The 14,438-nt window shown below is 40.9% G+C and overlaps 1 protein-coding gene across 1 annotated transcript in view; it reads right to left on the reverse strand.

The window, feature by feature from the left end:
* Positions 1–14,438, reverse strand: part of CDC14A (cell division cycle 14A) — a 145,061-nt gene that overhangs the window by 40,055 nt on the left and 90,568 nt on the right. Inside the window, 2 exon segments of the mRNA XM_077746090.1 lie at positions 918–1,148; positions 8,273–8,360. Coding sequence (XP_077602216.1) covers positions 918–1,148; positions 8,273–8,360 — 319 coding nt within the window.

Raw genomic sequence — 14,438 nt, forward strand, 5'->3', positions numbered from 1 at the left:
ATAAATATTTTAAACATTTTTTAAATAAATAAAATGGAATTTGATCCTTCTCTGAGTCTACAAAGAGGCTTAAAGAAAATGTTATTTCACGTGTTCTGAGTAGCTAACGCAAGGTTGCCAGATAAAATGCAGAATGTATGTTCTGTGACATATTTGAAACATAATAAAAAAGATATTCATTGCTTACCAAAAATTCAAATCTAACCGGGCATCTTGTATTTTTATTTGCTGACTCCGGCAACCTCAGGATGCCTATTAATCTCAAGGACCCCTGCCTGAAAATGCCCACCCCTAGAGGGCAGAGATTCATTTATACCATCAAGTCTTTCAGTTCACTCAGAGTCAGGAACACATCTGCAGCAAGTAAGCTGGCTTACCCCGGGGTGCTGCCATCCACTAGCAGTGGCCAGGGAAGACACTCTGGTCCCTGATGCAAAAGACGAGCTAAGGAAGGTGGGCATAGAGGGCAAAATGGGGGCACAGATGGCTGGGTCATAAAATAGGAGCATTAAATATCAGATGGGAGGAGAAGGGTAGAAAAGAGAGAGGCAATTCTGGAAGAAAGAGGATTAAACACCCAACAACTCTTGCCTCTTGACAACTGTACCTATCTAAGGCACACAGGTGTGTCGCTGTGATTTCCCTCCTTGTGGGGCCTGGTGTCACGAGCAAAGCTGGGTAAGGTAAGGCCAGAAAACCTGCCCCAGCCAGAAAACCATACCTCCGCCGATTATCCACATCCAAGCAAACCTTTCCTTGGGAAGGGATTATTTAAATGGGTGTGTGTTCCAGTTTTCTCAAACAAAATAAACTCATGTTCTTTTTCCTACGCCACTAACGGGTTTTGATTCGCATGGTTTGCTGTGTTTTGCCTCCTCCCCTCTCAGAGCCACAGCAACCGCCAGGGCCTCACGCACCTTTGCAGTGGACCGCAATCGCCCCGTCGGTGTTCTCGCAGATGTTCAGGAACCTTCGCACGATGTTGTCGCTGGGCGTGCTGCCGTCTATGAAGAAGAGGTCGTAGTGCTCGAAGCCGGCATCGGTGAAGCGCTTTGCCTCGTAAATCTTTTTGTTCAGCCTCACGACTGCCGTCACGTTATGCTTTTTGAAATAAGGAAAGTAGGCTTCAGGGGCGTGCAGAGGATAGCCTGAAGGGAAAAACGGAGCTGTAAGCACAAGGCACGCGGGCCACCTTTCACACCCAGAAACACAGATACCCTTCACTATAGACTTCACGGATCTCAACAGAGTTTAGGAAGAAAGTGCATTTCCCGAGAGAGTAAGAGGTCGAAGCACATTTCTAAAGCAGCAGCAGTCCGAATAACTAGAAAAATCACCACGGGAGGGAAAGAACCTTCTCTGAGTATTGGAAATGGCTTATGAAAAGTCAAACCTCCACCCACAGGACTCGAATCCTGGCAGCCTTTTGCCTCCCGAAGTGAAACAAAGATTCTGGAGGCCTTCGAATGTGCCCAGTAGGCCTGGAACGATTCCTTGTGCTTTTTCTTCTGCTTGACACATACTTTTCAATTACAGTTAAACCCTTCTTGCCAGGGGGTTAGTTTCCATCCAGAGTGCAATCCGTGTCACAAAAGAGATTGATAATTATTAAGCACCTAACATGTATAAGTAACCATCACATAGAATGTCTTTAAATTCTCAAAACAGCCTGTTCAGGTAATAGTTCATCTCATTTAACAGACTGAGAAACTAAAACAGTTTAATAATTTTTTGTAGACATTTTCTCTTTTGAAGGGTGGGGATACAGCTGGTGAGCTTCCCATCCCCCTTTAGCTTCAAGTGGATCCAGTATCACGGGAGTATTCCCTGGGAGCTACAGCGTCCACTGGGTTACAGACATGTGACCTGCACTTGGCCAATCAACAGAGGTGACCCCTGGGGGCTTTGGCCCCTGCAGACCTTGCCCGCAGCCCCAGCTATTAACATGGGACTCATTTCTCAGCACCCTGATTACCGCATCTGGAACTTATTCAGGGCTCACGGACTCACAGCACACCCGTGAGACAATCTCATTCAGAACTCATTCAGGATGGTGAGCCCCATATGGGCGGCGGCAGCCTGCAAAATAAACCAGCAATTTCTGCCCCGTGAGCTTGGCTACGTTTCCTGCCGCTTTGGCCTCTGCATATGCTGGTCATTTGCTACATTCTCTCAGCTGCCAGCCACGCCTCCCCTGCTGGGGCTGGGGTCTGCGGATGGCATTTGCAGCTGGCTTCCTGTTAGTTCAAAAAATCAGAGGCACTCAGCACCACCAGAGTGAGTGGAGGCCAGAGGAAGGAGAAGGGACTTCCCCGCGGGGGGCCAGCAAGGCTTCGGCAGGGCAGCAGAACGCAGGAGCCCCCCAGCACCGGGCTGCAAGCACCGGCTGGGCGGCATTCTCCTCTGAGCCCCCGGTACCAGCCTGGGTGCCCTCCCAAGACCCTAGCTTCCAGTAACCTCACTTTCTCCCTTTTTATTTTTATTTATTTTTATTTTTTTATTTTTTTTTCCTCCCTTTTTAAAGGCAGTGGCTGTTTCCTCCGTAACATCTGGTTTCTCCAGTGTGGACTTTTTCCTTTTTAGCCTTCTCTGTAACAAACCACTTGTGTGAAAGTCCCTCTGTTTGAAATGGTGTGGCTTCCATTTCCCTGCCTGGACCCCGCTGAGACGTGATCTCCCTGGTCCCTGCTCATTTTCGAGGCCTCCCTCTCCAGCCTTCTCATGGAGGCTGTGAGATCCGCAGCATAATCCCAAACAATGCCTTTTTGGTTTAATTTACCAAAGTTGGGTTCTGTTGCTTGCAACCAAGAGCCCTAGCTGGTATACCCGGCCAAGGTCACACAGTGGATGAGTCAGAACTGCAAGGCAGGTCAAACTAATCCACAGTCCAGATACATGGTGCTTACAGGCCATGCTGCTTCCAAGCAAACAGGGAATACAGAACATATTTTCCATCCTCTGTGTAGAAGCAGTACCTTACACACACACACATACACACACACACACACACACACATTTAAAGAAAATGGATGCTTTTCTACTTGGAAAAAACAAACCTATATTCCTACTAGGTTCAACTTACTTTCCAGCAACAGATTTACATCCTAAGGAGAAAAGAACTATGGTCAGTAGCAGGAAACAAGAGCTTTCCCACTATGTACAAATGGGAAGAAGAGGACTCACAAACCTATGGGGGCCTTGCCTTGGTGTGGCAGGTGGATGAGCACTTCTGACCCTGGGTTCCTAGCATGCCTGGTACCTCGGTGATGGCACCTGTAACCCGGTGTGCTAGTGGCTGGTTTAGTGTCGATCCCCTCCCCTCCTCCACCAAGAGTGGAAGAATCTTTCTTTTCACATATTAATTTCCATCAGAAGTAAACGGCATTATAGATAATACACCTAAACTAACTATTAAGAGAAACTATGTGTACATTTGGATTAAAAAAAAAACAGTGGACGGTTATCCAAATATGGCAACAGGATACAGAAGTAACAATAATATCATAACTAGCATTTACTAAGCACTTACTATGTGCCAGGCACTAAACTTCAGTGCTTCAGATAGATCATCTCATGAAACCTTGCAATTACCCAATTACTGCTGCCTAGAAAAGGGAATGGGCCCACACACACAGCTAGTAAGAGACAGGCAGCATCTGAACCGTGGCAGTCAGAATCCAGGGCCTGTGCTGGGGCCGATTTCAAGTAACATCCAACCTGATTCTATCTGTTAGGTCTCCAAATAAAGGAACATTATATGGACATTAGGGGCTGCACTTCCTAGAGCTGGTGAACAAGTTTCTTTAAAATCCCCCAAACTCTTTCAAGTGACTTGTAACCAACGACAATGACGATATCCTCTGACTTCTGAATAACTGGGGTTACTACTGTATTTGGGACTGCTTTTAGCAACGTGCAGAACGGACATTCATCAACCCCTTCCTCCATTTTCCCGCTAGATGGCGCCCTGGTATCAGGAAAGCACAGGTGGAGCCCAAAAGCCAAGTGAAATCAGAATTTCAGAGCAGAGAGATTTAAAATTCATCTCTTCCCCAGCCCCTCATTTAAAGTTGGGAAACTGAGTAACAGAGGTCAAAGGACTAGTCCACTCAGTCATTATTAACAGTAAAAACCTCAAGATGGGCAGGCAAATGTAGGACACGATAAAATATGTTTATTAGGTTAATTAATGCGAAAAATGTCATCAGAATATCTGCTCTCTAATAAGCATCTATTATGTGCCTGATGCTGTGCAAGGCACTTCATATAATATCTCTGATCTTCACTACATGCCTGCATTGTGCATCCTATTTCCCCCTGTTTGATATACAAGGAAATGGATGCTCAGAGAGGTTGAGGAGGTCTGGGAAGTTCACACAGCCAGTTAGGGGCAGAGTCAGGCTCCACTGCCCAAGCTCTGCATACCTGCTTCTGTCATGAAATGACCAGGCTCAACCAACTTCAAATTGTTGTGATTCTCTCTCTCAAGCTGTCTTTCTCTGTGCTTTTTTAAAAATAGAGATAAGGACATTGCCATCTGAGAGTTTGGGGGATTTTTTTTGGGAACTGGAAATCCAAAATACGTTTCATTCTACTGCTTTATTATTCATGTAGCATCTCAAATTTATTTAACCAAAAAAAGGTAGAGCTCAAAAACAACAACAAAGGTAAGGGCACTTCTCTCCCTCAGCATCAAAATAATGTGAACCAAGATGACTGTAAAAACTGTATTTGGTCTCCATTGACACAACACACACATAAGACTCTCATAATGCATTCTGCTCAGACCTCAAGACTTTAGGGCTTCTTTTGCTACATCCTAGCAATGGCTATCTGAGTATTAATTTCTTTAAAATCTACCTTTTCTATTAATGAGCCCCTAAATGACTTCCAGGCTCCCCAGGAAACACAGCGTTTCTCAATTTTAAAAAAATGCACCCAGATTTTACTGTAATTGGATCAAGCTTGTTAATTCCATCACACAATTATTTTCTTAAGCTCCATAAACATTTACAAAGTGAAGCCCTTTTACAAAAACTACGATGAAGCTTCTAGTGAATACCAGATCTTAAAGTGGGAAGTCCAGTAGAATATCAATATTTACCAATGACAGCCTTAGGTGAGATTGTTCTAGGCATCATGAAAACCAACAAAATACTAGGTAAGCAGCCTTTTCAGAGCTTTTTTCTCGATGTGAGAGGACATAATACGTGCAGAGGGAAAACAAGATGTATATAGAGCAATGTCTTAAGGGCTTATTTCTAGATTATATAATTGCAGGTGACTTTCCTTTACATTGCTTAAATTTTCTATAGTGAACATGTACTTCCTCTGTAGTAAGATGAAAAAGAACACAGAATTTGGAATGAAAAAGACCCGTGTTTAAATCCACACAGTGCCACTTTCTAGCTGTGTAAACCTGGACAACTGAGGTAACTCCTCTGAGCCTCTTCTTCTCTTCTGTAAAATAACTACCACTTCCCTCAGAGGATGGTTCTGATTATTACAGAGACATGTGAACAAAAAGCTTAGCACCATTCCTGGCATATAAGCGAATGGTAGCTATAATGATTTCCCAATATTACAATATGATACCACAAGGAATTTTTAAAGATTTCTGACAATTAAGGAAGTACAGTTTTCCCATTATAAAATAAGTAAGACACAGGGATGTAATAGACAGCATAGCAAATATACTCAATAATATTGTAACAACTTTGCAGGATGACTGATGGCAACCAGACTTAAGGTGGTGACAGTGTCCTAATGTATAGAAATATCAAATCACTAGGTTACACACCTACAACTAATACAATTGTATTACAACTAATACAGTTGTAGGTCAACTGTTCTTCAATTTAAAAAATTGTCACATAAAATATTCATAGCCTTTTATCTGCTGATCCTACCACTTAAGAACTTAGAAAAGAAACAGGAACTACAAAAAATACATGCATGTGTTTGCCAACCATGCATTTTCTTTTTTAAAGAGAAAAACTGTAAACAATGCAGATTTCATTCAAAAAGTAATTAATTAACAGCATTATGGCACATTGCTGAATAATATACAATGCAGTCAGGGAAAGTATAATGAAAATCTACATTTACTACCATGGGAAGAAGTCTGTAATATGTTAAGTGGAAAAAGCTGATATAAGACAGGAATCATGATGCTATGCTTGTAAAGAAAGAAAGGTTTACTTGTGTGTGTGTGTGTGTGTGTGTGTGTGTGTGTGTGTGTATTCCCCTAGAAGGGGGGGGAACGTGTGCAAGCAAATACAGAGAAGCAGATGGAAAGAAAATTAAAACCCCTATTATCCTACCACCAACGACTAACCCTTGAAAACTTGGGTAGAATTACAGGTCATTTTTATGCTTTTTATTAATTCATCTGCAGTTCATTTTTTCATATTTTTTCATATGTATTATCTCTCTAAAAATATTTTAAATGATTCTTTAAATTACACCTCTCTTCTCTTTAAGAAAATGTCACACAATACATGAATCCTAAATAGCAAAATTCTTTGAACTTCATGAACTGAACACCCACCGACAAAGCCACTACTGAAACCATATGCCTACAAAGATGTCCTGGGTGTGAGTCAGATGGTTTTGCACAGGAGGCCAAAGGCAAATTTAATCGCTCCTGTCCTGAAGGACCAACCGCCAGAAAGCAAGTTTCCCCTGGGCACATAACATGTGAGTCCTAACAACTCTCGTGACAGAGGGTTAATCAACGTCTGCAGCAAAATAAGTTCATTAGCAAATTCAGGAATGAGAAGATAGAATTCTGGCTTCAGGACAGAGGCCTCCTATGTAAGAGCTTATGTCCCTAGACCTGCCTTCCCCATCACAGGGAAAGCGTGATTCAAGGACAGCTCCCTGGAAGGTGTGTCATAGCTATGAACTGAGAAGCACATGTGTGGGAGTGCAAACAAATCAGCAAATCTAAATGCGTGAATAACAATGTACAATGAAACTAGAGTTTAGATTTAATACGTCCGATGACGTGGGCCCCCTGGGTGGCTCACCAGTCGGTTAAGTGTCCAACTTTGGCTCAGATCATGAACTCACAGCTTGTGAGTTTGAGCCCAACATTGGGCTCTGTGCTGACAGCTCGGAGCCTGGAGCCTGCTTCAGATTCTGTGTCTCCCTCTCTCTTTCTGCCCCTCCCCTACATGCACTCTGCACTCTATGTGTGTCTCTCTCAAAACTAAATAAACATTAAAAAAGATTTTTTTAAATACTTAGGATGATGATAATGCAGAAAGGAGACTAAATCTCAATCAGGGGTTTTAGGATTATGTTCCTTCAAAAGACTGATGTTCCAGGTCTGTGAGCAGATAGAGAGAGAAAAAAGGAGCTACTGTGTTCATAAGTGAAAACTTAAAATTTTATGTACTCTTCCCATAAGTTATTCTTAAATCTTTGGTGCCTATCATTACTTGTCTTCTAGGAATGTAAAAGATGAAAATAAATAACCAGAAAATAAATATTAATGGGAAAGCTCACATAGCTTATCATGTATCATTCAAGAGGCTTGTTTATTTGTTTTTTTGGTTTTCGTGTCCTGAGTATGTATGTCCCTGGCTATACCTATACTGCAAATAAGTAATTTAGTTACTGTCAGCTAGAAAAGTATTCTCATCATCATAATAGAACTAAATAAATAGATCAGTATAGTGGTGACATTTAGGAGCCGAGCTCTGGGATGGAGCACCAGTTCCTCCTATTACTTGGGGCAAATTCCCTACTCAAGACTCAGTTTCTTCCCCTGCAAAATTGAGATAAGTGTACCTATGCCTCATAGAGGTGCGTGTGCATTAAGTGAGATAATGCTGTGATTAGCTCGTAACTAGTGCATAGCAAGTACTCGATAAATGACTCCATCATCATTATTGCTCCATGATGTTTCCCAGAGCATACCTTGATGTAGCACTCCACCACCAAATAAATCTCAGAACCACTGACAATTCAACAGTCTGCTTGTTAGTTTGACCAGTTTGCTTCTCAGATTCTTCTTTGATAATTGGGTCAGGGAAAGTGAGCATCCTATTTATGGCAATCTAAAAATCTTCTAGTTTAAAAACAGTGATTATTTACCACCTATAAAACTATAATATTTAACACACTAATTACTACTGTTCAATTTTTAATTAATAAATATTCTTTGGAGAATATTATTAAAAGAAAGGATTATTGGAGGAAATTAAGAAATTAAAGAAGATGAACTGAAATAAATTTTTGGATGGTAAAGTAAAGAAAAACCTACCATTTTCAATTTTGCTTTTTGGATGTGGTCCACTAAATGCTAAAAATTTTCCTGGAACAATCCAGTTGAAGTCACCATTTTCAACTCGCTGGCAGAATTTTGTGAGAAAAGAGAAGAAAAATATTTTATAATTCTTATACAATTTAGGATACCCTTACAAACAAAACTGCTTTTCACTCTGTTAGTACTATTGGACATACATGAAGACAAAGTAATATAGCTTAAACTAAAAACATGCATCTGAATCTCAAAATGATATTTTGATACGCCTCAGAAAAAGTTTTACATAGACTATATGAAAAGTTTAGAAAACTTTATTTAAAGTTTTAAAATATAGTTTAAAATAATTTTGTCTCCTGGCTACTCTGCAATGACATGAAATGAAAACAAATATTACTTGTCCCTGCAATAAACAAAAGGGCAAGAAGATAAAAGACAGAAAATATAAGTACTTTCCATGAACCAGGTAAACATATTTTAAGGAATGAAAAAATCTATAAATATCAGGGTCATAGTGAACACACTTCCTTTTTTTTTTTTTCTGTTTTTATAGGTGGCTACTGTTGTCAGTGCTGTCACTGCTTGTGTTGACAGTGTCAGAGGACGTGAGAGTAGGACCAGAGGATCATTAAACCCTCAAGGTAGACCACAGACTTGAGTCAGCCAAGTCTATGGCCAGAGTTCCAAACCCAAGCAGCAACACGGGTCCGACAAGAGACATAAATACAGGCAGGTGTTCCTCAGCTCTGGCTAATTTAGTCACCTTGCAGGAAGGGCTAACTGAATGTGGCTGGTTTTCTGAATGATTTTCATGTGAAACCTCTCTGTATTTAATGTTGACGATTTTAAGTTTTTAAATATTATGAAACCAAATAAAGAAAACACATCTGTGGGCCAACTTTGATCACCAGTCATCAACCTCTGGTCTACTCAGAAAAGGCCTGAAGCCCAGCATCTTCCCACTGCTCCATTATCTCCTCCTTTTCCTTCCCTTCCTAGTGTGCCTCTAAACCCATGGAACACTGGGGCAGGGCTGAGGGTACCCAAGATTCTGCAGGGAATTAGGACATATCTGTGCAACGCATCATAAAATACATGTGTCACTTCTTCATGTAAGCATTCTTCAGCCCACCTGCAACCCCATCCCTACCCCCACCACCAGGCCTGCCTTCTAGTCTCCACCTACACCCTCAGGGCTCTGTAGCTCCCAGACACCTCCCCAGCCTGGGAAGGAAGGCAGTTCTCTTTACTGTGCCAAGAATATCCATTAAAAAGGCTCTGTCCTACACCACTACATGGCAAAGACCTCAATGGTAGGAGTATTTATCCAATACACTCTGTACTCTACTGTAGGAGCTCTTAAGTATTTGTTGTTGTTGTTGTTTTAACTTATTCATTTCTGAGAAAGACAGTGTGAGCAGGGGAGAGTCAGAGTGAGAGGGAGATATAGAATCTGAAAACAGGCTCCAGGCTCTGAGCTAGCTGTCAGCACAGAGCCCGATGCGGGGCTCGAACCCACAAACTGTGAGATCATGACCTGAGCTGAAGTCGGATGCTTAACCGACTGAGCCACCCAGGAGCCCCTTAAGTATTTGTTAAATTCATTGAAGTAATGCTATCAAGGAACCTGGAGCCTCTACTTTAATTACTTATATTACCATTATCATTTCCCATTTTCATGAAAATCAAAAGTTAGCTGTACAATTTCTGTTTCAAAGGAGACACTTCTTTTCAGTTATAAAAAGTTATAAAAATGAAACTTTACATGACACTACAAATGTCTGATTTGTGTTAATCTAACTGTAATAAATATAATATCCCCATAATGCCAGAAATAAAATCTTAGGGATACTGTGAGTGCTATGATTACACATGTCAAGTTATATCTCAGGTGTAACTATCTACTTTTAACAATTTGAATACAGAATCTAATATAGAGCTCTTTATGATAATTAAACTTTTTCTTGTTTAAAGAAAGCAGTCTCTAATGGTCCAATATCCCTCTTAAGTAATTAATAAACTTAAAACATTACTTAAAAATTCAAAAATAATGGTATGTTCTAATCATCAAAAGGCTAAAGGCAATTCGTCATGAACAGCAAAAGAAAACAAGTTTCTGTGTTCACTATTTCTGTATCCTTGACCACTAGGTAAGCCTAGGTAAATATATTGTGCTGTTTACTTGGATTACAGACATCCATTTGGTTAAACAGTAACCTTTTATAATCAATCATACGGAGAAGGGCAATGGACTCACTAAGATACATTCACTCACAAAACCAAAGGAATATGTTTGCAAATCTGCCTACCCAAAAAGATAAACATTAGATAATACTGGACTAAATTCAGTAGCCTGGATAAGGTTGATGGAGTAAACAAGATTTGGTTCTCAGATCCAAGTCTGAAAAAAAAATTAATAAGAAAGTTACAGGTCTTAACTGAGTAGGGTAACATAAGCTTACTTTGGTAAGCTTCCCAAATTAATATTTTGTGCCTTCTATCACAGTGAATTACACAAATGTCAATATTTATCAATAGTAAAATAGGATGACACACATTGGTTTTCTGATTAAATACACACACACACACATATCAAAGAAATCTAAATCAGACAGGAACTTAAGGTACTTTCCAACCCTACCACATTTGCCACATTTTATAAACAAACATCTCAGCAAGGATGAGGCAAGATGATGGTTTTACCTCTCACATTCCAAAGTCTACTGCCTACCAAGTACTCTTCTTCACTATAGTAAAATTTTTAAAAACCTGAATTCCTGAAACTGATCCATTTAAATGTTAATAGTCACTTTACCACAGGAATGTTCCATCTACAAAAGATTCGCCAGGTTTCTCTGAAATAGCTAACTGTGCTGGTGCATTTAAAATATCATTTGAGGGGCGTCTGCCTGCGTGGCTCAGTTGGTTAAGCGTCTGACCCTTGATCTCGGTTCAGGCCTTGACCTCAGGGTTGTAAGCACAAGCCCCGCCCAGAGAGGAGCCTACTATAAATAAATAAATAAATACATACATACATACATACATACATACATACATGTATGTTTTTGGGGAAAAGGAACTCAAAGTTGCTTACAAAAAAGTAAGCCGCAGTATTAAAACTGAAAAAATAAAAAAGTAAATATAATTTGACTTGAAAACATAAATTTTTACATCCAAGAAATACATCTATGCCAGTGAGGCATACCTCTGTTGTAATGGTCACAAATATATTTTTCAGTCCAAATGCTGAAAATCATTTGGCCTTACACCAGTGTAATAAACAGACAGTAAAATAGAAAAGATAGACCTTGAGGTTAACAAGTACAGGACTGATCCCCTTTGTCAACATAGAGGTTTTCTAAGACAAGATGGACAAACAACTTTTAAGCACAATTCAAAATTCATTAAAACATCTGCTGAGCCTTTTTGATATATAAAGGACTATCTGTTGGTATCACACATAAAATAATCAAAAGTATTTTCTCTGTGGTCTTAAGGAGTCTGAAAGCAAGTGGAAGTGACCGATAACAGTCATAATAATAGATACAAATACATATTTACCACTGACTCTGTGCCAGACACTATTTACTCAATCCTTACCGAAACCCTATGAGGTGGGCACTACTCTAATCTCTATTTTACCCATTGCTACAAACTGAATGTTTGTGTTCCCTCAAAATTGATACATCAAAACCTGATCCACAATATGATGATATGAGGAGTGGGAGCTTTGGGAGGCGATTAGGTCATAAGGATGGAGCCCTCATGAATGGGATAAGCAACCTTATAAAAAAGACTCCAGAGAGCTCCCTTACCCCTTCTGCCATGTGAGGACCCAGGGAGAACATGGCCACGGAAGAAGTCCACCAGACACCAAATGTGCTGGTACCTTGATCTTGAATCTCCCAACCTCCAGAACTATGAGAAATGTTTGTTACTTAAGCCACACAGTCTGTGGTATTTTTGTTGCACCAGCCCAAACTAAGACATCCATTAAAAAAAAAAAGTTGCATTAAACTTTGAAAAGTGCTGTAATAGATAAGCACATAAGAGGTTTAACAGTGGCACAAGACTCTTTGAAAAATCAATAAGACAGAACTGCAAAGTCTCTTTTTTATTCATTAAAAAGCACCTTATATTTCCCTAACTTCTAAAACAATAAAATAGTGTTGATGGTATAGTTGTATTACATAAACACAAATTTGCTGCAGTGATTGCCACTTTATGTGTTTAAAGCAAAGCAAATATTTGAGTTATTTGGTTTAAATTAAAATGCCATGCCATCTGGCCTTAAATAATCAAACTTTAGATTATTAATTTAGATTTGCTGTTGAGAGACAGTGTGGTGGAGGGAAAGAGGAGGGCCCCATGTGGATGACTGTTTCACCTCTGCTCGCTCCAGCTGGGGTGGGGAGACACTGTCGGTAGAAAACACTTGGTGGTGTGCCTGGGAGGCTCATTGGGTTGAGCATCTGACTCTTGATTTCGGCTCAGATCATGATCTCACAGTTCCCAAGATCAAACCCTGTGTCAGGCTCTGCGCTGACAGCACGGAATCTGTTTGGGATTTTCTCTCTCCCTCTTACTCTGCCCCTCCCCTCTCACTCTCTCCTTTCTCAAAATAAATTTAAAAACTTAACAACAGCAACAACACTTAGGGAACTGCTCCAGCAGCTCAGACCAGTGACGCATCTGCTGATGCAGCCACAGAGAGCAGGACCCCAGGGCAAGTTTGCAGGGGCTGCTCCAGTGCTCAAGACATGAGGACTTGAGGCCATCAGCATGAACACGATTGTTGAAACTTGGAAACAGGTGCCTTCCCTCATGAAGAATGTATTCAGCCACAAACCAGGACCCCAGAGAACAGCAGCATTTCAACTGGGTAAAGGAAGAGAACATACTTGCAAAGGAGACTGAGAAAGATGGCCAGAGATGCAAGGAAGAGAAAAAGTAAGAGATGGAACCTTAGAAGTTAGGGACGGAAAGTGAGTATCCAGAATTAGAAAGTGGCCACCGGATAAATCAAGTAGGAAGAAGACCAAGCACAACCATCCAGTTGGGCTAACTTGTGTATTAGCAAGGACAGGTTCAGCGGACTCACAAAAGACCGGCCCATAATCAACTGATGACTTAATAACAACAGAGTCAAGACTGCTCTCTTAAGAAGCTTGTGGGTAAAAGACAGGATAGAGGGGCACCTGGGTGGCTTAGTCGGTTAAGCGTCCGACTTTTGCTTAGGTCATGATCTCGCGGTTCGTGGGTTCGAGCCCCACGTCGGGCTCTGTGCTGACTGCCAGCTCAGAGCCTGGAGCCTGTTTCAGAGTCTGTGTCTCCCTCTCTCTCTGACCCTCCCCTGCTCACGCTGTCTCTCTCTCTCTCCTAGAAATAAATAAAAAAAAACATTAAAAAAAAAAGACAGGATAGAAACCAAACAGCAATTAAAGAAGAGGAAAAACATGGGAAATTTCTTAGGACAAGGCAGACCTCAAAACATTTGACAACCAACATGATCTTTGAGCCACCAATGGGTGTAGTGGATTAGTAGATGTGGAAACACTGGGTACCCCCACATTTGCAGGGGCAGCGTCCAGGAAGGAATGTTGCTTCCTTGAACGTGTAGGCTTTCAGTGGTATAATTAATTGACACTACAGGATAGCCCCAGGGAAATGTTTCTAATAGTTCTTTGAGTAGTCAAACCACTGTGGGAGGCAAACTTCCATAGTTCCTCCAGGTGGGGAGAACATGCTCACATAGCTGCATTCTGGAGCTTGCTTGGCCCCAGTCCCATGGCAGGAATTCACAGTTACAAGGGCAGAAATTCACATTTTTCCAGCTCCATAATCCATGAAAAAGAGGGCAGACCAGGCAAGCAGCACCCAAATTACATTCTAGTTTGCTCTACAAATTCTAATCCAAAGCAAATTTTTAAAACATCAGACTTTAGGTAGTCAACAGCACTGCCTCCTGCTGTTGACCTGAGGTGACACACTGAGCGATGGAAAACCTAACAAATGTTATCAATTCTCAAGGTACATGCGAAAAAAACATCCTCAGGAGTCTACACCACCTGGTCAGTTTGACAATTTACTTATTAACTGCAATGAAGGATGACAAAGTCAACCTGGAGACAGTCTGCTCATATATTAAACTACATTGATGTGACAC

Source organism: Crocuta crocuta, unplaced genomic scaffold (assembly GCF_008692635.1).
Source record: "Crocuta crocuta isolate KB4526 unplaced genomic scaffold, BGI_CrCroc_1.0 scaffold48, whole genome shotgun sequence".
In the NCBI taxonomy this organism is placed as follows: domain Eukaryota; kingdom Metazoa; phylum Chordata; class Mammalia; order Carnivora; family Hyaenidae; genus Crocuta; species Crocuta crocuta.